General features: G+C 42.6%; 1 protein-coding gene across 4 annotated transcripts; it reads right to left on the bottom strand.

The window, feature by feature from the left end:
• Positions 1 to 27: 27 nt before the first annotated feature.
• USP11 (ubiquitin specific peptidase 11) lies at positions 28 to 27,043 on the bottom strand. 4 transcript variants are annotated; one of them, XM_058170586.1, is made up of 21 exons: positions 26,890 to 27,043; positions 21,277 to 21,386; positions 20,527 to 20,657; positions 19,812 to 19,929; positions 19,551 to 19,696; positions 17,501 to 17,562; positions 17,186 to 17,285; positions 15,647 to 15,820; positions 15,398 to 15,556; positions 11,498 to 11,722; positions 10,937 to 11,020; positions 10,740 to 10,834; positions 8,677 to 8,883; positions 6,669 to 6,829; positions 6,227 to 6,565; positions 5,340 to 5,410; positions 4,890 to 5,002; positions 4,384 to 4,533; positions 3,696 to 3,811; positions 2,651 to 2,739; positions 28 to 1,674 (listed from the first exon to the last, which is right to left on the bottom strand). In XM_058170586.1, the coding sequence occupies exons 1-21, from the start codon at positions 26,961 to 26,963 to the stop codon at positions 1,507 to 1,509; spliced, it is 2,892 nt and encodes a 963-aa protein (XP_058026569.1). In that variant the 5' UTR covers positions 26,964 to 27,043; the 3' UTR covers positions 28 to 1,506. The 4 variants fall into 4 exon arrangements, 3 of the variants coding, with proteins under 3 accessions (XP_058026569.1, XP_058026568.1, XP_058026570.1); XM_058170585.1 differs by having other exon boundaries at positions 26,769 to 26,965; XM_058170587.1 differs by having other exon boundaries at positions 19,632 to 19,696; positions 26,769 to 26,965.
• Positions 27,044 to 27,775: the final 732 nt, after the last annotated feature.

The raw sequence follows: 27,775 nt of genomic DNA, 5'->3' as shown, positions 1-27,775 counted from the left end.
AAGCTATCAGATGTGGATGTTCTTGGCTTTACTGACAAAAGCAAAATAGAAAGATAACAAATCTTTACAGACCATGGTTCAAAGCCTCCCCCAAAGGGGAATAAAGCTAGGCAAAAATGTACTGAGTGCGTATCCTGTAAGGGATAATACCAAGGGAAAAGAGAGTCCATATGCCTTTTAAAAGAAATTATTTTATGTACACATGCCAAAAAATATTTTCTTCTGCAAGATAACTTCAAGAGAAATAAAAGCTCAAAGAGTTAAGTGAAGGAATAATCTTCCAAACTCTTTAAGTAATTAAATGCACTATGTGCTCCTGCCAACAGTGAGTGTCCTGTGCTTGATCAACACTGCTTCCTGCTGTATTCCATCCACTGCATTGCACACACAAACCTATTTACAAACTAGTGCAATCCCTGAGCCTAGAAGTAGCAACAGCAGTGGCAGCAGAGACTCAGTAAGGGGAAGAAGTCCAAAGTTTTGCTCGAACGGGGATACACCTGGTAGGTATCAGGCCAACTGAGAAGAAACTTCAAGAGCTGGTAGTTAAGTTTCTCCTACAGTCCTTAGGCTTAAAGGAACTGTAACACAGTACAGACTGAAAATGGCTGTCTTCCCAAACAGGTTTGGATGCAAGAGTAAAAAGTTGGATTTTAGGGCTCAGTGGCTCACAGTCACCTTAATAACTGGAGGGAAGCTTCAGAAATGAGGAATAATACGAATCCAGAAGCATGCGACTTGCAGATTTCTACCAGATGCTGGAAGATGGGTGGGACAATATTGGAATTATTGCTTAATTGGAAAGCTAAAAGGAGGCACTTGGAAGGTAAATGACAGGAAAGAATATGAAGGGCCATTTATCCAGACTTATCCAATGTCAGACATAGGGCAATAGCAGGGAAGTGACCCAATTAGCCACAGACTACACAGGAGTTAGTATCTCTGCAAACTCCTCCCAAAGCACAGGAACCAGCAATGGAGAAGTGGAGGTGAAGACATGAAGTCCCGAGCAGCAAAACAAGGGCAGATACCCTGATCAGAGAGTGGCCTAATACTGCGGGCAATTTGGGGAGGGGAGGAGTGCACAGCCAGCATAAAAATGATGCATTTAAGTTTCCTTCCACATAGGAAACCTAGCACTAATAAAAGCATCTCAATTTTGAGATGTTTAAAAAAACAGGGAATGGAGGAGACAATCCAGGAAGCCTATGTTCCCTCCAGCCATCTTATTATGTTGATGTAAGGCACAAGCCTTTTAAAGGGTAGTCAGTCTTCCCCTCCACAGTGGGGAACTGTGCAAAGCAAAGAGCCTTGCATTTTGGGACACAGGAAGATGGCAGGTCTGCTTGTGCTGGTAAGGGCCTCTATCTCGTCTCCTACATCCCTGCCCTGGCCTGCCCTGCCCTTATTCCAAGGCCTGAAATCCAGCTGCCGCCTTCAGTTCAAGGAAGGAAACGTATATGGCTCTCTGCCTGTTGCAAATGGAGAAGGGAAGCGAGGTGAAGGTCAGTCCACATCCATGAAGTCCCGGTTTGCTAGCTCTTGAGGGTGAGAATCACAGCAGGCAGCATAGTCCTCATTCCCGCAAGCAGACGTACTCGTGGATGCAGCAAGGGGAGTTGGGTGGCGGATTTTGTCCTGGCGTTGATAGAAGAGGACATAGGCAGCTTTGGACTGGCAAGAACAACAGGGAAAAGTTAATAAATGACAAAGAAAAAAACAGCCTGGAAGATACACTTGGGAAAGCAGCTTCCAGGGCAAAGAAAAGGGAAACATTAAATTGACAATGGTTTCCCATGTGTGTAAATCCCCCGAACTTGATGGACTATCAAAGTGGCCGTGGAAAGACTATAGGTCCAAAAAAAAAAAAACTGGACTTGTTTATAAAATTTTGCATTGCTTTAATGTAAGAGCCATCATAGGAGATCAAGCTTTGCAGTGTCATTGTTTATTCCAGCTTGGCCACTATAGAAAGAATGAAGATTCTGAAGCATGTCCTCAGAGCAGGCTTCTTCAGTCTTAAAATTTAATCCATGGCTTTTTTACCTAATACTAGGATGTACTGAAACGGACCCCTCCAGAATCTGCAGCCCATAAAAAAATCACCATGCTAGCTGGAAAATCCGGGGATGATAATATCTTTAAAAATACCAAGGCATCAAAAGCTGGGTTTAAATAGTTAATTTTAACAAAGGACATTTGCAAAAAGCTAGAGTCACATTCTGCGCTTTTACTCCCACTGCAGGTGCAGCACACTTCTTACATAACAATCCTCCATCTTACAATGCCCTAAATTGATCGCAAGACTAAGGAAGCAATCCGAGGTAAATAAGCCTTCTTTCTCCCCTATAGTTGTCCAAAATGACTCTTTAGAGACACCGGAATGTGTCCCATTTCTTAACAAGAATATATAGATAATTTATTTCAATTTGCTTCCACTAAAAAGCCCAGCCTGCTTGGAAACATGCAGTTTCCAAGATTTCTTTCAGATTTTACCCATAAAACAAATGCAAGTCAGAATATATTGTGTTGCAAGATCTGACAATTTGTGTAGCAAAAAGGTATGAAGGAGAACAGTGCTTTGATTATGCAGCAAGGCGTTCGCCAGCAAAGTACTGAAACGAGCCCATCCCAATATGAAATGCCTTACCTCAATCTGGTTATTTGGGACAGGAGACACGCTGCTATCATCAAAATAAAACCATGTCCCAGTGTCCTTGTTCCGGGCAAAAGTGGTGTCTAGAGAGTACAAGAGATGAGTCAGATCATTCTGCATTTTTTTGTTATCCACCAAGAAAACAAATGCAGCCTTATCACAAAGGAATTCAGCACAGTTGTGTTTTATGTCTGTTTTTTTTTTACAATTCCAGTGAATATATCCCCTGGGCTAAGCGCTCCTCTTTTTTCACTGTTTTTGCCTTCTAGTCATCTTGGGCTAAGAGAGAATGACAGCCAATTCGGTCTAGTGGTTGAGGCACCAGACTAGAAATGGTGTCTAGTCCTGCTTCAGGCACAAAGCCAGCTGGGTGACCTTGGGCCAGTCACTCTCTCTTAGCCCTAGGAAGTGGGCAATGGCACAGCACTTCTGAAAATCTTGCCTCAAAAAACTGCAGGGACTACTCCAGTCAGTTGTCAGGGATCAAGACTGGTTCAAAGGAATTAAAAAAGGGTGATCTTAGTCTCCTTCCTAAAAGAGGAAGAGAAAACAAGACTCTTTTCTTAAAGTTAGTTGAGGATTGGTACCGTTGCCAGCAAAAAAATGGAGCAAGTTTTCAGCTATTACTTTGCAACTACTGTAAGGACAAACAGTCCTCATCCATCAGATGAGTGACAGGCAGCTTGTGACCTCCAGATGGAGAGGAGGAGGAGTGTGACAAAAAAAAAAAACTTGGCAGATGGGTTCATGGACCTGAAAGCTATAACTGAAGGCAAAGTTTGGTAGGTTCTGAAAGAGAGAGGCTGGGGAAATCTTGTTTGCTTGTTTAATAAATTTATATCCGGCCCATCTCACTGATAAAAGCGACTCTGGGTAGCTTACACTCTTATATATAACTATCCTTCAAATATTTGCACATATCCCTTACTAAGAGCAGTATATTTTTATGGGATTATGCTTCAGTTATTCTTCTTTGAGGCCCCGAATTTATCCCCACCTCCTAAAATTGTTTTATTTCCTCTAGTGTCAGGATACATACAATGCCCATCCCGGAGGCCACCATAGTGGTTGGACACAGCAATGAGGTCATATTTGTACAGAGAAGCATCAGTTTCTTTCTGGGGTTTGATGATGAAATCAGAAAAGTCCAGGCCCCTGCAAGAGAGAAATTACAAAGCCACTTTGTTTTTTCCAACAGTTGAGTAAGGATACCCCAACAGCAACCCCTTTGGGGAAAAATCATATATGTGCACAAAGGAATTGCTACTATCTCAATGTGTGTTCCCAGCTGCCACAAAAACTTTACACCAATGCAGCCTTCCACCTCTTGAGCTTGAGATGTGTCTGACAACAAATTTCCATGCCTCACTGAGGCTGAATTTTTGATGGCCTCCAAAGTAGAAGATGAAGGCTTTCAATCAGCTTTCACAATTTCAGAGGCCATAAATTATCACTCATCTGCTTCCTCAGGTGAAAGGATGAGTGTTCCCCGATTACATTTTTCATGATCTATGCCAGGGGTGTCAAACTCACGGCCTGCAGGCTGGATGCATCACGCACTGGCCATGCCCATGCCCGGTTTAGCGAAGGAGAAAAAAGTTGTGATACGTCACGGGACGACGCGAGTTTGATACCCCTGATCTATGCTATCCAAAGACAGCCACATACAGCATCCATCCATTTCACCCCTAGTTAACAAAGGTTAATGACTAGGTCCCCTGGCTTACTGGATAGGGAATTCCACGAGGGTATCAAGTTTCTCCCGGGATAATTTGGTGTAAGAGAAACGCTTGAGGTGAATAATCAGAATCTCCGGTAGTGACCATAAATCCAGCTTCTTGGTGGCAAGCTGGTGTTTTTTGCAGGTGGGACAATACCTGTAACAGACAAACCCGTAAGCCTGACACCTTTTTCTTCAAGAGAATTAACATTCCACAAATTGCCCCCTTTCCCTCTCCCCAATCTCGAGAGACAGGTTTTAGCATGGAATGATCTGATAAGCTAAGAGCTTATCATATATTCCAAAATCTGCTGGATTTTCTATTTAATTTGGATTATTATGAAATAAGATCCACATGGATTTATTTGGCTCAAGCAGCATCCTTGTTTTGTTACCTTTATCTACTGAATTTTGAAGTGTTGACCAACACTGAGTCAGCATCCAATCACCTCACACCCTTCCCTGCCATCTCAATGGAAGAGGCTCTACCATACACAGGTTTTCAATTCTCACCAGGGATTTTCCTCCTCTAGCGTTTCCATGGTAGTGAACAACTCAATGCACTCCTGCAGCTTAACAGGGTTCTTCTTCAGCGTATAGCCCATACAGTCATGTTTGACGTAGCCCTAAAGGGAAGAACATCCATACGTGACGGATAAAGTGATCAGAGCCCAACTTCTTCCCCAAGGCAGAAAGGAAGAGCGAGGTTATTTTCACGTTTATATCTGAGAAAAAGTTTTGAGAGTCCGAGATGTCATAACATTAGGTGTTACTTTATTATCCACACAACTCTGCAAGATTGATAAAGGGTGACTAAGCCTAAGACCTCCCGGTGAGATCTGTAGTAGACCTACACTTGAAGCCAGATTTCACTACAATAGTCCGGGTTGAAGAACGTGATCACAATACTACAGGAAAAAGAAGAAAAGAGAGGGTTCCCTACTTAGAAAGTTGCACACTCACTTCGGCCTCAGCCTCATTGTAGTAGCGCTTCTTCATTTCAGAATCCCAGTCCAGAGCAACATATGGTTGAGCTGAAGCAAAGGATGAGAAATTGAGTCAGAAATCCAGGAACGCTGCATGTTCACTACATAGGTTCAGCAGACTGGGCCCAGGCATGAGTGCTCTGTTGCCTCGACTTTCTCCCCAGCACAGACTGAGAGCTGCCAAGACAGCATTCACCTTTCCAGTCCTTAATGCACCATACAGTAGCTGTTTCTGTGGACGTTTGGGCCCACCTATAAAATCCCAGGACCAAAGGGCTAAGAGACATTAGGTCATCCCAGTAAGAAACTGCTGAGATTAATGGAGGGGTTTGAATGATCTGACGCAATGGGAACACGTGAGAAGATGTAAAGCAGGGGTGGGAGAACTATGGTCATTTTACAACCTGTGGACTTCAACTCCCAGAACTCTTGAGCCAGCCGTAGCCACCACCACCCCACACTTCTGATCTAAAGTGATAAGTGACGTAGGAAGGGAAGCTAGCAGAGACAGGGAGAGAAACTCTCATACTGCAATAACAGAAGTAAGTCTGCCTTGTGTAGCATCAACAAAGCCTACAGAGGCAAACAAGTCAGCATTTGGGGTTTCTGTCCTGACCTCCTATCATGTATTGAGGCTCACAAGGACAAGACTCTTAGCCTTTCCTTCAGTGCCGCCATCACAGGATTCCCTCGGCAACCCTTTTGTGACCGTGCCAATGATGTTTCCTCACATTCCCAATTTGGCCACCAACCCCTCAGACTTCCCGTCTCACCCACCCCTGGCCTCCACCACCACCACCAAACGTTTTCTTAGTGGAAGCCTTTGCTACCACAAACTTGCAGTTATTCTATTGAAAGGCTTACAGTTGAAGGAGACAGGATTGCCTTCCTCTTGGCCGGCCAGCCAGTCACTGGTGCCATTAGAACTGACGGGTCGGAGTGTAAAAAGCAATTTTGGCCGCTTCTGGGGTAGACAGCATTTGCGCTTCGCCTGGTTGGCTGTAGGAGGGCTGGGACTGGAAGATGGCACACGAGGAGACTGGGGAGCCTGCGGGGGAGATGTGTTGGGGCTCCGCCTCTCCTCCATACTAGCCCCTTCCTCCCCCACTGATGTGTCTGAAGGGGTTTCCTCTGTCCCTGAGCTAGGGTCTTGATTGGCAAAGCCTTCTGCTGTTGTTTCCTCGTCTTCCTCCTCATCCTCCCCTGAAAATTACAGGTAAAGAAAGCAGGTGTGAATTAGAATGAACGTCTAATTTTTCCCTTCCTTCCTATTCAACACTCTTGTTACCTCACCAGTTTTCCTCACCTTCACTCAGCCCATTGGATCTCTTATTGTAGAGATCCTCTTCTTCCTCTTCCTCTTCTTCTTCCTCCTCCTCCTCCTCTTCCTCCTCCTCCTCTTCTTCCTCCTCCACCTCTTCCTCCTCACTCTGTTCTTCCTCAGAGTCTGGCCATGTCACATAGCGGCTGTCAAAGAGAGAAGCAGATCACATCCTCTGCCTGACACAGGGAGAAAGAACCTGCCCCTGTGACACTAATCCAATGAAAGGAAGAGTTGTAGAATCAGGGATGGACAGGTTCCAGGAGGGAGGGAGAGATATTATGTGGTCAGATGCCTGTCAACACTCATTCTTTTTCTTTTTTTAAAAAACCCTTACAGTTTAGTCAGATTTCTGATATAGGATCAGCTTGCTCTTAAGGACTGTGGAGTTTGTTCTCAGCCATCTCCAGAATCTTAGGCTAAGCAATTCCTATTATTTTATGCAAATCTGTATGCTGCCCGACTCCCATGCCCGACTGGATGATTCACAAGTGAACAACATTAAAAGGAATAAACCAATATAATACTAGATATAAGGACAAGGAATAAAAGACAGCAATCAGATAAGAAGAAGAAACTCACATCAGTTAAAGGAGTTTCAATCACTCCTGTCAAAGAATCAGGTTCTGAAGGCCCTCCAAAAGACCAATAGGGAAGGGGCTATCCGAATGACAAGAGAATCTCATTTCAAAGGGCAGGCATTGGGAGAGAAGACAGATTTATGGGATCCCGACAGTTGACATCATTTAATTAAACTCACAGTGCACCACTTTGCAGGATTGAATCAGCCAGGCAGATACTATGGGAAACAAGAAAACTAGGCCCTGTGGGATTTTATAGGTAACTCCAGGGCTTTGAATCATACCGGCAGCAATCTGGCAACCAATGCAATTCACAAAGCATAAGTATGGCATACTTCTGCTTTGTGAATTGCATTGGTTGCCAGATTGCCGGTATGATTCATATAGGCATGCCCATCACTGCCTATACTGCTGCCTTCTGGATCCGTTGTAGTTTCTGAGTGGTGTTCAACCCATGAAGTCTGAGTTGCAGTAGTCAAGCCATGAGGTACCAGGGTGCAAGTGTCTGTTTGAAGGGCCTCCCAATCTAGGAAAAAGCACAACTGGTGCCTCAGATGAAGCTGTGCAGGGGCCTTCCTGGTCGCAGCTGCCACCTGACCAAGAAGCAACTCTGAGTCCAGAAAGACTCCTAGATTGCACACCCTTCTTGAAATGGGGAAATGCTACCCCATCCAAATATGTCAGAGTCATCCTCTCTGCATACTTGGTTTGAGTACAACTGAATGAGTATCCTGAATGTTGTACTTGACCAAAAGGTAGGCGGCTGAGATTAAACGGCAGGCCATCATTTGGCTATGCAAAGGAAGCTCCAGGACTGGACTATGCAAAAAAGCCACACAACGCACCCAGAGGGGCACCTGCCAGTCCTGTAGCAGTTCTTGCACTTTTCATAGCTACAAAGTCCAATTCTCCTCTCAGGACTGCTTTTTCCCAATAGCTAGTTAAGAAAATCTATCATCCTAGCCAGGTTGCCAGCCAGCCTGCTTCACCTCCCTGTTTTTTTGCCATGACTAAAATCAGGAAGTGAACTCCAAACTAAGGCCAGAAAAATGTTTTTTGGCCAAAATCAGAGCTTGGATCTTTCAAACCAAATCAATACATCAGTTGTAATGGTGTAAAATAGAAGTGGGTTCACTTTGAATGACTGGAATAGCACTGAGTATAGACTTCCATTAGGCCATTATTTTCCCAATCTAGCCATCCCGCCAAGTACGTGGACTTCAATTCCCAGAATGCTCAGCAATGGCCCTATTGGTTGAAGAACCCTGCAAGTTCCGAGACTTTTAGTTTGGGGGGAGAAGCATCCGAATTGGAGAAAGCTGTTTCGGGGAAGCATTCTCGTACATCTCTCCCTTCATAGCCCAGCTGTGAAGGATCTGAGCTAAGCTATCTCAGAGATTGAACCCACTCACGAGAGCCGATGCAGCAGGAGCTGGTACAAGGCATCTGAGGAGAGCTGATCCCGGGGCACAGATACCAGAAGGGGGTGACCAAAAAGCACAACCCCATAGTAGCTGTTGCTGCAGTCCCGGCCCAGGGTACGCTCCCGAAGGTAGATTGGCAGAACCACTGCGTCTGCTGAGGCCGGATCTTCCAAGCAGGAGACAGAAACCTCGTATCTGGAGGAGGATGGAGAGACACGCTATGAGGAGGAGAGGAAGGAGAAGCAGGGAGGAGACTACTTGCTTGTTTATAGTGTTTCGTTTCTCAACCTAGCCTCCATTTAAACGCCGTTCCAAGGTAATAAGCAGAACCAGAAATGCACGATACACATACAATTCTATAAACACGGTAAAAATAAATACTTTATACACCGCAAACTGAGAGGTAATGAGCCATTAAACAGTAACAGGGGGAGCAGCGTCAATTATAATTACAATTGGAAGACAAATACAAAGGCCTCAACTTGATGGCCCTCGACTCACAAGGGTTCATTTAGTACCATTCAGAGTTACAATGGCACTGAAAAAGGTGACTGACAATCATTTTCACATCCTCATGGTCAAGTGAGTTATATTCAGATGCTGACATCTGGTTCACATTTATGACAGTTGCAGAGTCCCAGCGTGAGGTGATCATCTTTTGAGACCCTCTGACATGGGGAAGCCACATTCACTTAACTACCATGTTACTACCATACTTTTCGGAGTATAAGATGCACTTCCCCCCCCCCCAAAAAAAAGAGGATGGAAATGTTGGTGCGTCTTATACACTGAATACAGCCATTTTTTGCTTCCCGAAACCCCGCCCCGTCCATCCTGTTTTTGGATTTGGGAGGCCAAAAACGGGCCCGTTTTTCGTAAAAACAGAACTATTTTTTTGCAAAAACAGGGTGCGCGCAGTGTTTGGGAGGCCTGCAGAGTGCTCCTGGGGGCTGGGGAGGGCAAAAACACTAGTTTTTGCGAAAAATGGGCCCATTTTGGGCCTCCCAAACCCCCCACGCATTGCGTTTTGCCTCCCAGCCCCAGGAGCACTCTGCAGGCCTCCCAAACCCCCTATGGGCCCCGTTTTTGCAAAAAAATGGAATGTGCAGAGAGTTTGGGAGGCCTGCAGAGTGCTCCTGGGGGTCGGGGAGGGCAGAAACTTTTTTTTTCTAGTTTACCTCTTTGAAATCTTGGTGCGTCCTATACTCCAGTGCGTCTTATAGTCCAAAAAAATAGGGTAATTTAACAACTGCAATGATTCACTTAACAAATGTGGCAAGAAAACGTGTAAAATGGGGCAAAACTCACTTAACAGATTTCTCATTTAGCAACATAAATTCTGAATTTATGGTCGTAAGCCAAGGACTACCTATACTACTATAATGGTGGCCTCAATCAAATTTCCTTAAGGAAAGAAGATGCTCAAAAAAGCAACTTTGGGGGTAAGAAGCAGATACACCCCTAAGTGAGCAGCTTCAATTTTCCATGTATACTGACATTTCCCAACTTGTTTCTGTCACCGAAGAAAACGTCCCCTAAACTCTTAACGGTGTCCACCTTGAGCTACATCCCAAGATTGTCCTTCTCTACCTACTACTGGGATAAAATAACAGGACTCTATGCATGTCATTCTCAGACCATGCCAACCCATTGAGCAATGACATATTTACCTCTTATGCTCATTGCTGCTTCTGCTATCACAATTGACCTACCTCTGCTTGCTGTGAACCTGGCTATTCACTACAGTAAAATGCAAGTCTGAATTATAGGTACATCTTATTATTCAGACTCATTGTAGTGGAAAATGCTCCAATAAATCCTATAGTGAGGAGGGGATTGGCTACCTGACTCCGAGATCCCTTTCAACTCTTGTGATTCTATGATTTTACTAGCTCTCACTCCTTTACCTTATTTTATTTGGGGCTTTCCCAGTCTGGGCTTTTTAGCCACGTCAACTGTGCTGAGTAATGAAAGTTATAGCTTATCACACTGGAAGGGCATCAAGGTAACAACTGCACTGCCTTATATTATTATCCCCTCCCCAAACTCACATGAAGATGTCATCTCGGTCCAGGATACAGCTGAGAGATTCTTCCCTCTGATAGATTTTGTAGAAGCGGTGGCTGAACACATCGGCCACCATCATCTGGAGAGGAGGCAAAGAAACAATCATGAGAAAGGGAAAACATAGAACAGGCTTCTACAGTCAATTGAGTGTATCTATCCTTCACCCTCCTGGCAAACTTACCCGCTCAGCAGGAACATCTGTGTGCTCTGATAAAGCATGACAGAGGTCTAGCATTTTCCCAGCTTTTGGGACAATCAGCCTATGCTGCAAGTACAACAACAACAAAAGAGGTCCAAACTAGTAAGAAAGTCAATTGAAAAACAAACCCTAAACCCAAGTCAAATTCCCCACTAGGCTGAATCCATCTCCAGAACAGAAACTGATCTGGGGACAGACCTATAGGTCTCAATTAAGTGCAAAATCCATAGTCAGATCTAAAGTGTTTATTTATCCACCATGCATGCTTGCATTCGCTACCTTTCGGCCTAAATTATAAAAATAAGTTGAAGCTATATAAACTCTGGTCAAATTTTGGTTCCATTTGGTCATGTTATCCAAATAGCTGGGTTTCAGTTGGGAACCCAACCCTAGTATCAAGCTTGAAAATTTCTACATATATGACAAGGGCTCTAGGGCCGTTCCCCCACACTCCAGAACTCTCAAATCTTAAATATCTGAATATAAAGACGTGCCACAATTTTCTTCCCACATTAAGGCACCTTCCAGACAACTTGTTGGTACCTGTTCAGGTTTCTTACAGGGATCCATGGATACAAAGAAAACCTCCATCACTCGGTCTTTGCTGATTGGCAGAGGGGCACTGAGGTAGCAGAAGGGATCAAAGGTCACCGAAATTTTGTTACATTCAGGGCAAACCAATGTTGATTTGAAGAGTCCATGGAAGATATCAACAATGATGGAATTGTTGCGACGTTTGTGGTTGCGCCACGCTTCTTCTGCTACTTCCTGAACAGGAAGAGGTAGAATGAATAGTCTGAAAAGCTACAGCCTCTCTCTTCCCATGCTCACCCATTTTTTTTCTGAATTACAATTCTCAGCATTTCACTTTACTGAATACATCAGCTCAAGCGATGTTAACCACAACTTGAGGTCAAAGGCAAGTTTCCTGTCTCTTCCTAGATGCTTACAAGCAGAGAAGTTTACTTTAGAATTTTATCATGGAGTTTGGTAACAAATACCTCAGAATTAACAAATCTCAACCACCTCCAAAGGACTTCTTAATTTTCCCCTGCTACCTTTATCTTTAAAGTATAACCCAATTATTCATGCTAGTCTTCATCTGCTGCTGGGGAAAAACTGCAAGGGAGTAGGGGGAAGAGAAAGAGGTTGTCTATTATATCAACCCCCAATTAATGCATAGCATTTGTGATGGAAAACCTCAGAGAATGTATAAGTATTATAAACTGAGCACAGGAGTCTGAAGCAAGGATTTCAGAGAAAGGAATAACTGATGCATCAATACTATTCTTTCCCAAAATGCTCCAGTCCTGTCCACCTTGAAATAAGGTATTCTGAGTTTTCCTGAAGTTGTACTACATCCAAGGCTCTTGCAACAAGCACACAGAGCCCGTTCTGAGGTCAGGACTGAATATTCTGCAACTCCCACAGCATCAACCCCTAGTGAAAGGACATCCCCAGTTCACTGCAGTAATGGAGTAGTTCTTATGGTCCATTCTTTATGCCTCATTTCAGCAGACTCCAAGCTGTCAGCTATGGAAACCATATTAGGCCGGAAGCTTCCGTGCTGCCACTTTCTCATGTGTGGGAAAGTAGGAGGGGGGATTTAGTAAAAGGGTTGTCTTTAGACATAACAGCATTCTTTCTGTAGGTCAACGTCAGGCCGATCCTGCATCTGGAGGAGTGGTCGGAGTGCTGTCTCGAGATGGGACAGATGGTGATTGGAGCATGTGAGGAGTCAGGGGATAGTTTTGATTTACTGAGGGAAAACCCGGACCTCTCCGAGTTTTCCCAGATGTGCCAGTTTACCTATCCTAGTAAATAGAACTTTGAAAAATGCTTGCTTCAGAGTTTTTACTTGGAGTTGGGGGTTTTCCTGAAACACTGACACAAGCCTCATCAAATTACATCCAGCTTCCTTTCTTTTTTACTGCCAAATCTCTATCTGATTACTACAGAGCCTTTGGGAGCCTCCCTTTTATCACTTTACTGCCCTGCTCTTGCTCAGAAAGAACAAAAATTTGATTTTTATTTCTATAGCCATGCTAAGGTTTCAAGATGTGATTAAATGTGATTTAAATGTGATTAAATAAATAAATAAATAAGAAAAATCTCCCTCTCAGGAAATTTAGATATAACAGATTAGACAAAACCAATAACACTTAAAGAGTTCACTGAACTTTGGAGTTGAGGAACTACTATGAATTCCTCATTGGACTGCACTGGGAGTAAAGGATTGATTGGTTGAATTTGCTTAGTCACTTGCATCTTATTTCTGTGACTCTGGGAAGCTTATGAAGTTAACCATCCCATAGAAAAAATAAACCCAAACTGTAACAAGAGTCACTAGAAACAGTAAAAACCAAAAAAACCCATAATCTGTGGGAAAGCACCACTCGTTTTTGTAACATCACTACCAGATCCCCAGGCCAGATGACAAAGCCGTGTCTTCAGGCCCTTCCAGAAGGCCAACGAGATCAGGGCCAGTCTGAAGATGTTCCAAAGGGCAGGTACCATAGCAGAAAAGGATTTCCTCTTGGGTCCTATCAGATAATATTCCTTTGTGGATGTGACCCACAACATGCCCTTTCAGCTAGACCTGATGGTACAGTAGGTGTGACTGTGGAAAGGTCTTCCCTCAAATACCCTTTTTCCATACCATGATATAAAAATTGAGATATGCTATGTTCCTTCTTGCTTCAAACGCTCTACTATCATCCCAGTGCCGAAGAAGCCCACCATCAAGGAACTGAATGACTACAGACCAGTTGCTCTAACATCTGTAGTCATGAAAACCTTTGAAAGGCTAGTGCTGTCCCACTTGAAAACCATCATGGATCCGCTGTTAGACCCTTTGCAATCTGCATACTGACCAAATAGATCAACAGATGACGTTGTTAATATGGCTCTGCACTCCTACAACATCTTGAATCTCCAAAGACCTATGCAAAGGTCCTCTTTGTAGACTTTAGTTCAGCATTCAAAACCATCATTTCAGACACTCTTCTAACTAAGCTAAACCAGCTACAGGTACCTGAACAGACTTGTAAGTGGATCACAAGCTTCCTAACAAACAGGAAGCAGCAGGTGAAGCTAAGCAGAATCACATCAGATACCTGTACAATTAGCACAGGGGGCCCCAAGGCTGTGTGCTCTCCCCACTTCTCTTCTCTCTGTATACCAATGACTGCATCTCTAACGATCCATCTGTTAAACTACTGAAGTTCGCAAATGACACAACAGTGATCGGTCTCATTCGAGACAATGATGCATCCGCATACAGACGGGAGGTTGAACGACTAGCAACCGGAACAATCTGGAACTGAACACACTCAAAACCGTAGAAATGGTGGTAGACTTTAGGAGAAACCCTTCTATGCTTCCACTTCTCACAATACTAGACATACTTCCATAATTCCACCTCTCACAATATTAGATAGTATCAACAGTAGAAACCTTCAAATTTCTAGGTTCTACCATATCACAAGATCTAAAATGGACACCTAACATCAAAAACGTCATCAAAAAAGGACAACAAAGAATGTTCTTTCTGCGCCAACTCAGAAAGACCAAACTGCCCAAGGAGCTGCTGATACAGTTCTACAGAGGAATTATTGAGTCTGTCATCTGCACCTCTATAACTGTCTGGTTTGGTTCTGCAACCCAACAAGAAATACACAGACTTCAGAAGATAAAAACAATTGCTATCAACCTGCCTTCCATTGAGGACCTGTATACTGCATGAGTCAAAAAGTGGGCTGTGAAAATATTTACAGACCCCTCGCATCCTGGACATAAACTGTTACAACTCCTACCCTCAAAACGACGCTATAGAGCACTGCACACCAGAACAACTAGACACAAGAACAGTTTTTCCCCGAATGCCATCACTCTGCTAAACAAATAATTCCCTCAACGCTGTCAAACTATTGACTAAATCTGCACTACTATTAATCTTCTCACCGTTCCCATCACCCATCTCCTTCCACTTATGACTGTATGACTGTAACTTTGTTGCTTGTATCCTTACAATTTATATTGATATTGGTTTCTGATTGCTTATTTGTAGCCTATGACTATCATTAAGTGTTGTAAGTGTTGTACCTTGATGAAGGTATCTTTTCTTTTCTGTACACTGAGAGCATATGCACCAAGACAAATTCCTTGTGTGTCCAATCACACTTGGCCAATAAAAAATTCTATTCTATTCTATTCTATTCTATTCTATTCTATTCTATTCTATTCTATTCTATTCTATTCTATATAAAAATTGAAATGGACCAGAAGAACACATGTAAAGATCACAATGGAAATTCAACAGGTAAGATCTCCAGCTTCCAAGTTTGATGATACGTTATTCCTTCTACAAATATACATGTACTATCACCACTGGCTGGAATCCAGTTTGGACTCTCTGATATTTCCCTTACAGTTCATGCTCACCTCATCGGGTCTTCCTGCTGCATCCTTTAATTCAATGTACTCTTTCTTCTTGACACGGTTGAGGTCCTCATGCAGACCATCAAGCAGGAAGGAGAGAAGCTCCTGGGAATCATGCTGCTGATATCCAAGGAACTGAGAGGCAAAATGGCCTACTTTGGTCTGAATGGGACGCAAAAACAGGGCCTCTGAGATCAGCAAAGATTCTAGATACGGACTGCAAAAAAGCAGTAAGACAAGAACGCAACTAACCTTGAACATTCGGGGCACGATGGAGCGGTGGTGGCCAGACCACTTCTGTTTAATGAGATCCGCATAGGCTTCAGCAATTTCACCTTTCATGCCAAGAGGGTTGCTGAAGTTTAGTTCATCCAGGTAATTATTATTGAGGAAGTATTCCGTCAGAGGGGGCACATTGCTGAGACACTGGAAGAAAGAATGAAAGCATGCCAAATGTAGTGTTAGGTGGTAGTTCACTTTTCAGAATGAAGCTCTGGGGAAAAAGGAATCTTTGACACAGAATCTTTTCTTTGTGAAAACGAATGAAATTTAAAGTAAGTTTAAGCAAACTGATATTGACCCAGAAGTGTAGCACTTTTCCAGTAGCCATTTTTCTCATATAAACAAAAATAATGTACACCAAGGACAAATGTAGCTTTGACATCTATACAGCCGTTATTTTTATAATGGGAACACAAACTCTCATTATTAAGGAATAGGTAGGTGCAATTTAGCTTTTTTTAGTTTCCAATAGCCAAATGTCAGAAGAGTCCCTTATGTTCTTCTTCCCATTGGGTAAAAGAAATGTTTGACCGCATTATTATAATCTGTGTTGTTCTACTTTCCCCAGTTTAAAGTTAAGAGAAAAAGGAGGGAATTGTTTACAAGGGAATTTAAAAAACAGAAATGAGAGCAATCTTTAATTTATCAATCATTCCAAGTCATGATAAAGATGCTGTAATCAAAATTCCTTGAACTAACAAATTCAATATTCTTCCACAGATGGTAAGCATGCTACTGGTGGTACAAAAGACCCTGGATGGGTCGCAATTCCCTCATCCAAATCCATGCATGGGAGAGAAGCAGGAATTTCTAGTCATCTTTGCTGAGACAGTTGATTTTGTTGATCAAATGCTACAGTGGGCAGGAAAAACCTATAGCTTCCTTGCTGTAAAGGGTGGGAAAGACATTGTGCCTCCCTGGTTGTAGGAGACAGAAATGAGAATTGATTACAGGTGGTACTTGGGAGTGGAAGGTAAATATAAACAAAGAGGTGTTGTTATTACGGTTGATATTAGGTTAGGACTGTACAGAGACTGATACAAGCAGATTTTATTTATTTATGCTACCTTACTGTAGGAGAGACTGTTTTCTTTTGACTAGGATGCTGGACAATTAAATGCAACCAGAGGCTTATCAACGAGAGGTGGCTGGTGATAGCATCATAGCTTTCCAGATGATTGAATTTTCATTTTTATGGTTTGCTGGTCAAGCAAAAGCTGTTGTATTGTACTTTTTACAAGACTGACATTTATCATAACAGATAAATATATAAGTGCTCTTCTCAGAAAAGAGTGGGCTTTTTTTCTCCTGGAAGCATCCAGGGATTGGTGAGTGTTAAGAATTACAATGCCAAAATACATAACCCATTAGTACATGTGGGCAGACATGTAACCGCACTGGCAACGCAACTAACATACTAGCAGAATGTGAACAAAGTTTTCCTTCTGCTTGATGGCAAGTCATCACAGTACCCAAAGTTTGGCACCAAAAGTCACTCGCATTTCTTACTTGCAAAGCAGAGTTCATGAAGCATGTGTTCCCCAAGTTGGTAAGGCCACAAATCCCTGGCTGGCCCTGGTACCGCTCTTCCTCATCAATGGAATTCTTCCTGAAAAATGCAGGTAAAGTGAGACTGTGAAAAAGAGGAGGTGAAATCCACAGCCTGGTTCCTGATGGAGCAGAACTAGATCAGAAGACAGCCATACCTCCAAAAGCTCAGGCAAGTTGGGAACTGGAATGCTGCCCAATTTTTAAAGTACAATCCAGCCTAGACAAGTACACCTCAGAAGAGTGGAAATGTGAATATAAATGTTAGATACTCACATGATATGTGGTCTGGAACTGGGCCAAGTACCGTCTTTACTCCTGGTCTCCATTATCACAATCTGAAGGGAACAGATGCAAGTAGGTAAAGGTCAAGAGAAGCACAATAAAAGTAAAAAAACAAACAAAAAACCTTGGGCTACATTAATTAGTATATGGCTGGGCAACTGTCCATGACCTGTGGAGTCCTTGGGCCTCTCTGAATTTGGCTGTTTCATTACCAAACCAATACTTATGATGTGACCTAGTTTGGTAATGAAATGACTGCAAGAAAACAACCAAGCTTTGAGAGCACCAAGGATCCCTCATTTCAACCCTTCAATCAATTTTTGTGACTTCCAACCTGAATTACCATTTAGTCAACCAAAATTACTGGCTAATAAAAAGCATAGCATCTGTATTATTCTAAAGTTGCTGAAGCTACTCAAACACATTTTTAAAACCCACAGAAAGCAAGCATGCAATACTGCTGTTCAGTTGAAAGCAATTGTATCTCTCTCCTTTTTTATTGCTTTTACATCTCCTTGCTCTTATCACCTATCACTATTACTTGCAAGCCCAACAAGTGGATCAAAGCAACATAATTTTCAGACCATTATTTGCATATCAAAATAGTGCATGGCTCAAGGGCAGCACAGGCACTCCTATGATTTGTCAAAGATACCAACTTATCCCTCATTTTCTCTCTTGCTGCAAGTCAACTCTCATAAGGTTGAACAAGATCAGCTAAAATTTCACAGGTTAACGTCACAAATGCTAAGTATGGTTAATTTTGTGTTGCTGTTTTTGTTTGGTATTTTGTGGGAACCCATCCTACTTACAGTAATTCATTTATTGTTATATATGTGAACCCAAAAAAATTACTATTAACCAATCAGGAAAAAGCCTGTTATGTGAACCTGGATAGACACACACACACACAATCCATTCCATCTATTTTTCCATGATGTTTATCTTATATTTTTTCTATTTTGACTTGATGACTTCCATTTAATTGAACATTTTGAAGCCATTGGTGAATAATTTTTCTGGAGAAATTATAATGCGAAACATAGCTGTTTCCAGCAAAAGCAGTATTTTATCACTAAGAGAGCACACACTCTATTATGGCACTGGAACATTCATAAACACCTAATTGTGGTCAAAGAGCTACCTCCCCAATTTCCAGATATGATTGTGATCATACATTTTCTTCAATGTTAAAAGCAAACAGAAATCTGAGATAGAAAAGTTTTTGGAGGATAGCAATAGCACTTAGACTTATATACCACTTCAGTGCTTTACAGCCCTCTCTAAGAGGTTTACAGAGTCAGCATATTGCCCCCAACAATCTGGGTCCTCATTTTACCAACCTCGGAAGAATGGACGTTTGAATGTGTGATGTCAAGAAATATAGAAGGTTTACAATCAAACTAGCTGCCCAGAAGTTCTTTCCCTTGTTAAGATCGGTGTTTGAGAGGCCACTAAATTTCCCTAAACGGAAAAGCATTCTGCATGTCTTCCAATATCCTCCCTCAGCACACATGTTTTGAGACCCTCCAAAAGAGATTTCCGGAAGGAGTCCTAATCACACAACTAATAGGTCTCCTTACTAAAATTCACCTAGTGTTCAAGGGTGTGTGTGTGTGTGTGTGTTCGTTTTTTCCAAAAAGTAATTTTTGGATCTAGATCCAAGTATGCCAGTTGTGTAGGAGATGCAAAGAGTGGCTTCTATCCAGTTGTTCCCTTAAATTGGGTTTGCTATTTAGATAAGTGCACTCCACTGTAGTCTAAACTTGCAGTCCCTCTCCAGGGACTCTGTCTGTCTGATTATCTCAAATCCAGTCTTTGGAACAGATAATCTCAAATCCAGTTCAAACTGCTATCTTCCAGATGGCTCCACCTTTAGCCAGCCTGCTCAAAGTTGATTATAACAATCAAACACAGTTGAGGAGCAACAGGCTGTGGAAAACCAATTCATATAAATATGCCAGAGACAAATCTTGGCACAAAACCAATTCTGCCTCTTTTTGTATACAGGCCAGCCTCAACCTGGTGACAGCAGCGTTACCTGCCCTGAACTTAGGCAGGCATCCAGCACAGTCATCTGCAAGTTTCGTAACCTCTCATAGGAGCCATCAGCATTTTTCACCCAGAGTCTTGATTCATCTTCTGCTGGAACTGAAAACTGATTCCGGGCCTCTTTTAGCACTGTATCTAAGGGGCAAGAGACAAGAGGACAAAGAGAAAATGACTTCTTGGCACAAATACCCACTATTATTCCCTCCATTTTTCCCTCCCAGCTGAATTCAGAATTCCCAAGACCCCTTACCAATGGTATCCATCCGGCTAAATTGAGCGACCACATGGTTGTCTACATCATTGTGCTGACAGAGGTACAGCTCCACTAAGTAAACCTCCACCTTCTGCATGCTAGGAAGGTCTACCACCTGGGAAGGATGAACCAAAATGAAGAATCAAACAAGGGACAGAATATCATTAAGAGAAATTGGGGGAATTAGTAATGGTAGATACTTATTGCTCAATTCTCTCTGAATAGAGACTCAGAAGGGGAAAGTCAACCCATTTATAAAGCCGAATGGCCCTTATTTATCAGTAGAACACATAGTTCTTTCAGAAAAGTTACGTAAAAAAAAGCAAAAGCTGTAAAACTAGCAAGAACCTAGCAGAACATCCATCAGTATATGGACTGCACAAGGAGCATTCATGGCAAGAATGAGATCCATGAACTAATAATCTCCCGTAAGTTTTATTTTCATTACATATTATAAGCCACTCCCCATTCTCTCAACCCCTCCAATTTACCATTAGCAAGAGCTAGATAATGCTGGGGGAAAGATTGCTTTAAAAGTAGCATATAAATTAAATATTAAATTCTATCCCTAGAAAAAAAGTCTTCCACTCACATAGGGACTCTTTCCAGTTTTCATTCTCTGGTCACCTTTTCTATTAACTGCAATGGAAAATGCTGCAGGGCACGCAAAATTCCAAAGAAAACCTGTGCTTCTCAACTCCAAATTTCTCACCTTTCGTTCAATGGCTGGCTGGCCATGTTCAATGCCATACCAGCTCACCAACTTGTCCCACACTTCCTCTGGCACCAGAATGTACTCTTCATGTTCTACCAGTCTATCCTTCAACCGGTAAGACTCCAAATCTGGAGGGAGGAAGAAGGCAGGCGGGCTGAAATCATGGAGGACTCACCCTCTTTAAAGAAGCCCATAGCATAAGAGCAACTGAGGCCTCACCAATTTTGACATTCATAAAAAGGAGCCAAGCTTCTTAGTAATTGCCAAGTGCTTAACAAACATGGAAATATTTTTTCAGCTTCCATAGAAGGCCCCTTCTCATAAAACCAGTATGGTGCAGCAATTACTGCTGAAATAGTGCAGAAAGCCAGATTCAAAGTCTATGTTACCTGGGAAATATACTATGTGAAATTGGGTCTATAATTTTTCACACATTGTGCTAATTATTTTATCTAATTATATTGGTTTAGCATGCCATATGAACCCACTCGTTTGTCTCTTATTCAGCAAACCATATTAGGTAACCTCTGCTGAAGGACAGTGAGAAAACCCAATGTCACTTTTCATTAACCCAACATATTTTATTGGTTTATTGCAATGATCAAATGTATTGCAATCTGGAGCATTCTAGAGGAAGAAAAAGAAAAATCAAATAATCCATATCCTCCTGATTAAGTAATGTGGGAATTTATCTGAAAGGCAGAGAAGCAGCCTCAAATAAACGAAATAAGGCAGAGGAAACCGTACCTTCAAAGAGTTCAGCATTGTTGATCCGTCCAGGGAAAGCATTTGAATTCTGATCTCCAGATTCCACATAAACTTTCCACTGCTTGTACCAATGATTTTCCAGCAAATACCTGAGCAAGGAAGCAGATAGCTCAAATCTAAATCAAGACCACAGTCTAACACACAGTCAGGAGCAATTACCAGTAGCAGTTCTTCTCCCTTCATTCACAATCACAAATAGGATTATAAGAAGTCCAGGCCTCAGACTGAAACACTGGCTGGCTATATGCATCTGATTATGCTAAAGAATGGCAAAATTCTATTCGTAGTCCTTATAGGCAAACTCCCAAGAATCCTAAATATTTTCTAAAGTTTCAGATCAACAGACATAAACTTACAAAGTCAAAAATCTTTTCAAGGGCTTCTTAGAACCACAACATGATAATTTGTTCCATTCCCTGTAACATCTTGCATGACATAGTTGCAGCTGGCATCTCTCATTCCCTTCCATGGTATTTAATTAGGATGGCTTGGGTGAACAGGGAGTAACAAACCATGTTATAATATAATGTAACAACAGAGTTGGAAGGGACTTTGGATGCCTTCTAGTCCAACCCCCTGCCCAGGCAGGAAACCCTGCACCATCTCAGTCAGATGGTTATCCAACATTTTCTAAAAATTTCCAGTGTTGGAGCATTCACAACTTCTGCAGGCAAGTCATTCCACTTATTAATTGTTCTAACTGTCAGGAAATTTCTCCTTAGTTCTAAGTTGCTTCTTTCCTTGATCAGTTTCCAGTTTAACAAATGTTGTTTGTTAATCTATCATTCTCCAAACTGGAATTTATGCCACCAGTTATTCCTAATTCAAATCTCTATTATTAGCTGTAAACTTGCCAAACCAGTCACTGTCCTTGTGCCATAGTTTGCTAACCCTTCAGTTGGCCACAACAGATGGAAGTGCAGACAAATATGTATGAAACACTTGGGAATCCTTGGAGAACCTTCCATTTATAAATGGCTAAAATCTGGCCTTCTTAGTTATCTGCTTATTTTCCAGTTCCCAATGTTAAATGTTTGGACAAGTCAGTTTGAATTTTCTGCTCAGCAGCAAACCATAATCCTCATTCTTCCTAGCTGTTGACTACTCCATTAAAAGGAAAAAGCATTCCATTCTCAACACAATTAATATAGTGCGCCATTGTGCTGCAACATGAACAAATCGGGCCAGGCAGGCTTTAAAAAGAACTTTCCCTTGGTTTGACTTGGGAAAGTAGAGTAACGGCCTCCGAAGTCTGTAAAAAGTAATAGGTAATCTCAGTGTAAACCGCTACCATTGGCTACAAATGAACGGCAAAGAGAAATCTATCAGTTCCATCTGCCTCTTTTCGAGTAACCCAACAGGCTACTATTGGCATACCAAGTAATGTAGAGATTTATTAAAAAGGAAACATGGTGTAAAACTGGTTGGTAAATAGCTTTTTGTATCAAATCTATTTGTCTACAGCAAATACAATTTAGGATGTATAGTTGTAAGTCAAGGTCTAGCTGTAACTTGATTTAGTACGGACAGGCATTGTAACAAAAGATGACCATGTATAGATGCACTGCTCCCAGCAGCTGCTAATACTTTCACTAAGGAATACTGGGAACACCTAGAGGGCCATAATATCTTAAGGCGCCCCAGTTTGGTGTTAATGGCTAAGATCTAGAAACTTCTGACAAGTTTGAGTCCCTCTTTGGGTATGCAAGGTAGGTGGGTGATTTTGGGACAGTCCCTTTCTCGGCCCAACCCTCCTCACAGGGTGAGTGTTGTGGGGAAATAAGGAATATTAAGTATGTTTGTTCCCTTGAGTTATACAAACAAAAGGTGGGATGACTAATTATATGACCACAAAGTGGGTATATGACCACAAAGTTTTAAAAACTAAAAACCTTATGGCTGAAGCTGATGTTGAAAGTGCCATGTGTATGCACATTTTCAAGTCAGTGATGACTCCTGGCAACTGCCTGGATAACTCCCTGCGGGTTCTTTGGAAGATTTCAGACACGGCTTACCATTGCCTGCTTCTTGGGGCTGAGAGCAAATGACTGGCCGAAAATTACCCAGCTTTGTATATAAAGTTTCTAGGCTGGTGCCTTAACCACAACATCAAACTAGCTTTCTCAGAAGTGCATTTGTTATTTATTACCTCTCCCTTGTTTTTCTTCATGCATTATTTTTTTCAGCAGGCTACAATCTACATACATTTATTTAAAAGCAAGGTCCAAGGAATTTAGTGGGAGTGCTTTCTAAGTATAATAGATACATAGGCTGAGCCTGCAATCTCATTATAAGAGTGTAAGATATAAATGTGTAAGAGAGTTTATTTTGTAATAACACAGCAGAGGGGGTTCCTATTCTCTTACTGGGTTGCTACTTCCTGTTTGTCTCACTCCAGACATAGCAGGCAAGTCAGTGTGTAAGGAAAGACTCAAACAACATCACTCTAAAGCCCATCCATCAGGATACAAGAACAATTGAAATAATTCCTATTGTGAGCTCAATTTGCTTCATAAAATAGGAAGTCTGCTAAAATGATGAAGAGTGAAATCAAAGTCACTTTCTTAGAAAAGCACTACTTTAGGACAATCACAAGTAGGTCAACTGACTATATAAAATAAAGGAAAAAGAAAGCAGAACCGGCATGCAGTTTTGCCTCTAAAGTGAGATACATCCCCAGTGGAAAAAAACTTTGTTTAGAAACATAGGATGTCATCTTATGTTATTAGTATATCAATTATAACATCTACCTCAGCATGCAAAGCAAGGGTTATTACATTAAGCTGCAATATTCTCAAAAAGGCATATAAGCAAATAATTTAACACAGGAGCCACAGAGCACACCCATGGCAATTCATTCTCTGAAACAGGCAGGCCTTGTGCTGAATTCCAGTAGACTTCTACACCCAATTCAAAGTGCTATTAGTTACCTACAAAGCTATATGATGTAGCTTGGTGGCTACATCAAGCTCATCTAGCCATCTCATGAAGAGAATATCAGAAAGATCAATTAAGAATCCCACTCTTTATTTGAAGTCAGAAGAACATCTTCTGTGGCAGTGACCATACTTTGGAACTTCTAACCTACAGAGGTTCATAAAGCCCCATCCATGATATCATTCAGAAGAGCACTGAGATAGTTTTATTTCACCAAGACTTCAACCCTAGTTAAATGTTACTGATCTCTATGTTAGGGGTAGGTTGATTTATAGTTGTTTTAAATTAACATATTGTAACCAGCCCTGTCTTTTAAGTTGAGCAGAATCTAAAAGCTATAAAATAAATAAAATTAAGATAATCTAATGGGTGAGATCATCCATCATCATGGACTGAGGTAACACCAATATACTGATGATACTCAGCTGTATGTCTCGGCCTGGAGGCTGTTAGGGGCTAGATGGGAAGCAACGGTCCCCACTGGATGAAGAGCAACAGGTTGAAACTAAACCCTGGCAAGACAGAGTGGCTCTGGGTTTGGAGATTGTTGTCTCAGGGAGAATTGCCATATTTGGTCTTGGATGGGGTCAAAACAGACCCTGTGCGTAATCTGGGGGTTCTCCTGGACTCACGACTCCTGCTCAAAAAGCAGGTGGCAGTCGTGGCCAGGAGGATCTTTGTGCAACTGCGGGTTGTGCACCCGTTACGTCCTTTCCTGGACCAATAATTCCTATTCACAGTCACTCATGCCCTAATCACTTCCCGTCTTGACTATTGCAACGTGTTCTACATGGGGCTGCCCTTGAAGAGCATCCAGAAGCTCCAACTGGTGGGAAATGCAGCAGCCCACATGGTTTTGTTCAGACCCCAGCGTGCATATGCATCATCTCTCCTGTGGGAGCTGCATTGGCTGCCGATTTGCTTCTGGGTGCAATTCAAGATGCTGGCCGTCACCTTTAAAGTTTGGGACCAGATTATCTGAGGGACCGTCTCTTGCCAGTCACATCTATCTGACCTATCAGAGCAGGGAGGCAGAGAATGCTGCTGGTCCCATTCCCAAGGGAGATACACCTGGTGGGACCCAGAAGGGATGGCTCCCTCTCTGTGGTGGCTCCCTCTCTCTGGAACATCATTCCCCCAGATTAGAACGGCCCCAACTCTAATACTCTTCCGGAAGGCGCTGAAGACCTGGTTCTGCAGTGGGCCTGGGGAACCCAGAGTGGGATGGAGCCAATTAAATGACTTGTGTGATCTGTTGTCACTGGGGCGGGGTGGGTGGGTGGTGATTTTATTATATTATACTATATTAATTTATTTGATTCTTTTTATTAGTTTTACTGTTTTAAATGTGGTTTTATATTCTGTAAGCTGCCTTGAGTCGCCATGGGTGAATAGGCCGCAAAATAAATTCAATAAATAAATAAATATTTTAAAACAAATATCAGATCTGCCATGCACTAGTCTGTCACTCAAAGCTACACTCAAAGCTTGAAATTCTGCTAGTTACAATGGTAAAAAAGTACAAGATTTCTAGGAGAAGAAAGAGGAAGTGACCAAAAAGAGTCAAGTCGTCCTGTATAGAAGAAACTAGCCTCCTTTATAGGAATGACAAATTGGTTTTTAATTGTTTCAGTTTCCTTCCTTGATTGGTAAAATAAGGGACGAACATTTGATGATTGCAGAGAAGAAATCTATTTTTATTCATTGTGATACCATTGAACCAAATGGAAAAGAAAAGAACCACACTTGGCTAATTCAGGAAGACATGCTTTCAGAAAGTTATTCCAGTTTACAATAGTTAAGGTTGCTTAGATCCACCGTTCTACACCTACCATATATTGAGAATACATGACACACTGAGCATCGCTTAACCAACCCAACAAGGAGCAATTTAGGGAAAGTATTAGAAATATAAGCAAAGGGAACAAATCTAAATAAGGTAATTTGGAGAAGGCACTTTGGGGGGGTGGGAGAGAAAGCACAAAAGGCCAAAGGAAAAATGGTACCTAATTCATCCTAAAGTAAAACCTCATTCACATTTGCCTCAGCTCAGTAACTGAAATGCTAGGGCTAATTAGCCCAACCCTATTATACTTACTCGAGGAGTAAAAAAAAAAATTAAAATTAAAATCCTACTGCATTCAGCAAAGGGAACTTTTTCCCCCCCACAAACCACGATGATCATAAATCTATGGTTAAAGCAAAAAAATTTTTTTTTAAAAAAAGGCGCTTTTACGCTACTGCTGTACTTCCTCAGCCTTGGGCGCATCTCGAAGACCACCTGAATTTGTACAACCTGCAGCAAGCCAGGAGTGCGGCGGGTCTCTCGTAAGGTTGGTGGGGGATGTCGCCTCGGGTCCCAAGGGGCGGGGGGCGTCCGCAAGCCCCGAATCAAGGCTTCGCCGAGGCTGGGAGCAGGTGAAGCCGGTGGAAGCGAACGAAGCGGGGAACGCTCAAAGGCTCCCCACCCCACCCCCAACCGACCCCAAAGCCCGAGCAACCTCTCCACTCGGGACGCCCCCCTTTGCACTTACCACTTCTCTCCCGCTCCCAGAGGTCTCTTCCTCCCGGGCTGGCCCGGCCCGTCTCCCTCTACCTGCCGCCGCTGGGCCTCCAGCCCGGGCAGCCCCCTCTCCGCCATCGCCACCCACACACCTCCGCCGCTCCTCCGCCAGCCCGGAAACGAGAAAGGGAGACACCTTATTTCCCTCTCCCGGCTCCTTCTTCATGGCCCCGCCCACCCGCTTCCGACCGGCCGGATAGGTGTGGCAAACGGGACGGAAGAGAGCGGACTCAGCACCATGTTGAATGCGGCCTTACGGCGAAGGCGTCACGGCGCAAGGCCTATCCGCTATCCGCCCTGCCCTATTGGTAGGCTGGTGGCGCGGGAAATTGAACGAGAGGGGCGGGGCGGAAGGGGAGCGTTGCGCTTTGATTGGATGAGCGCGCTTACGCCGGGCAGAAACAAGAGGCGGCGAGATTGTCTTTCCCCTAATTAGGGCATATTTAAAAAAAAAAAATCGTAAAAAATGCGGGCGCCCTGTTAGTGTGTTGATCCGCTTCCGGCACTACTGACCTTCGTCCCGCGTCGGTGACATAATTCTTGCGACTGAAGCAACCAATAGCAGGAAGATAGCATGCACGATGCTTGTAGTTGCCATTTTTACTAAGGGAAAGTTTTAAAATGCTTACTCGGCATTCAACGCAGCTCTTCAGGTTGCCGGTCGAAATGAATTTTTGGGGTTGTCGTGTTTGGAGAACCAGGGAGAAGGCAGAATCGAAACAGCAAGCTGCCTATCAACTTTAAATTGCTTTTTGAGAGATATTAAAATTCTCTCTCCAGCGGTTTTTAAAAGTTATTTACGCATTTGATGGCACACTTTCTAACCAGAGGATGTCACGATTGTTTTAAGTTCCTATGCAGATTTGCATAACCTGAATTCGAGCGTGGTGTTTTGTGTGGAGACAGCTATTTTGACTTAGAATAACAGCATAATTTGTAGAATAGCACGTTATTGAGAGTCCAGACTTAATACATTTT

Source organism: Ahaetulla prasina, chromosome 2 (assembly GCF_028640845.1).
Source record: "Ahaetulla prasina isolate Xishuangbanna chromosome 2, ASM2864084v1, whole genome shotgun sequence".
NCBI classification, from domain to species: Eukaryota; Metazoa; Chordata; class Lepidosauria; order Squamata; family Colubridae; genus Ahaetulla; species Ahaetulla prasina.
Note: the sequence above shows the minus strand (reverse complement) of the source record. Positions and strands in the feature narration are given on the sequence as shown.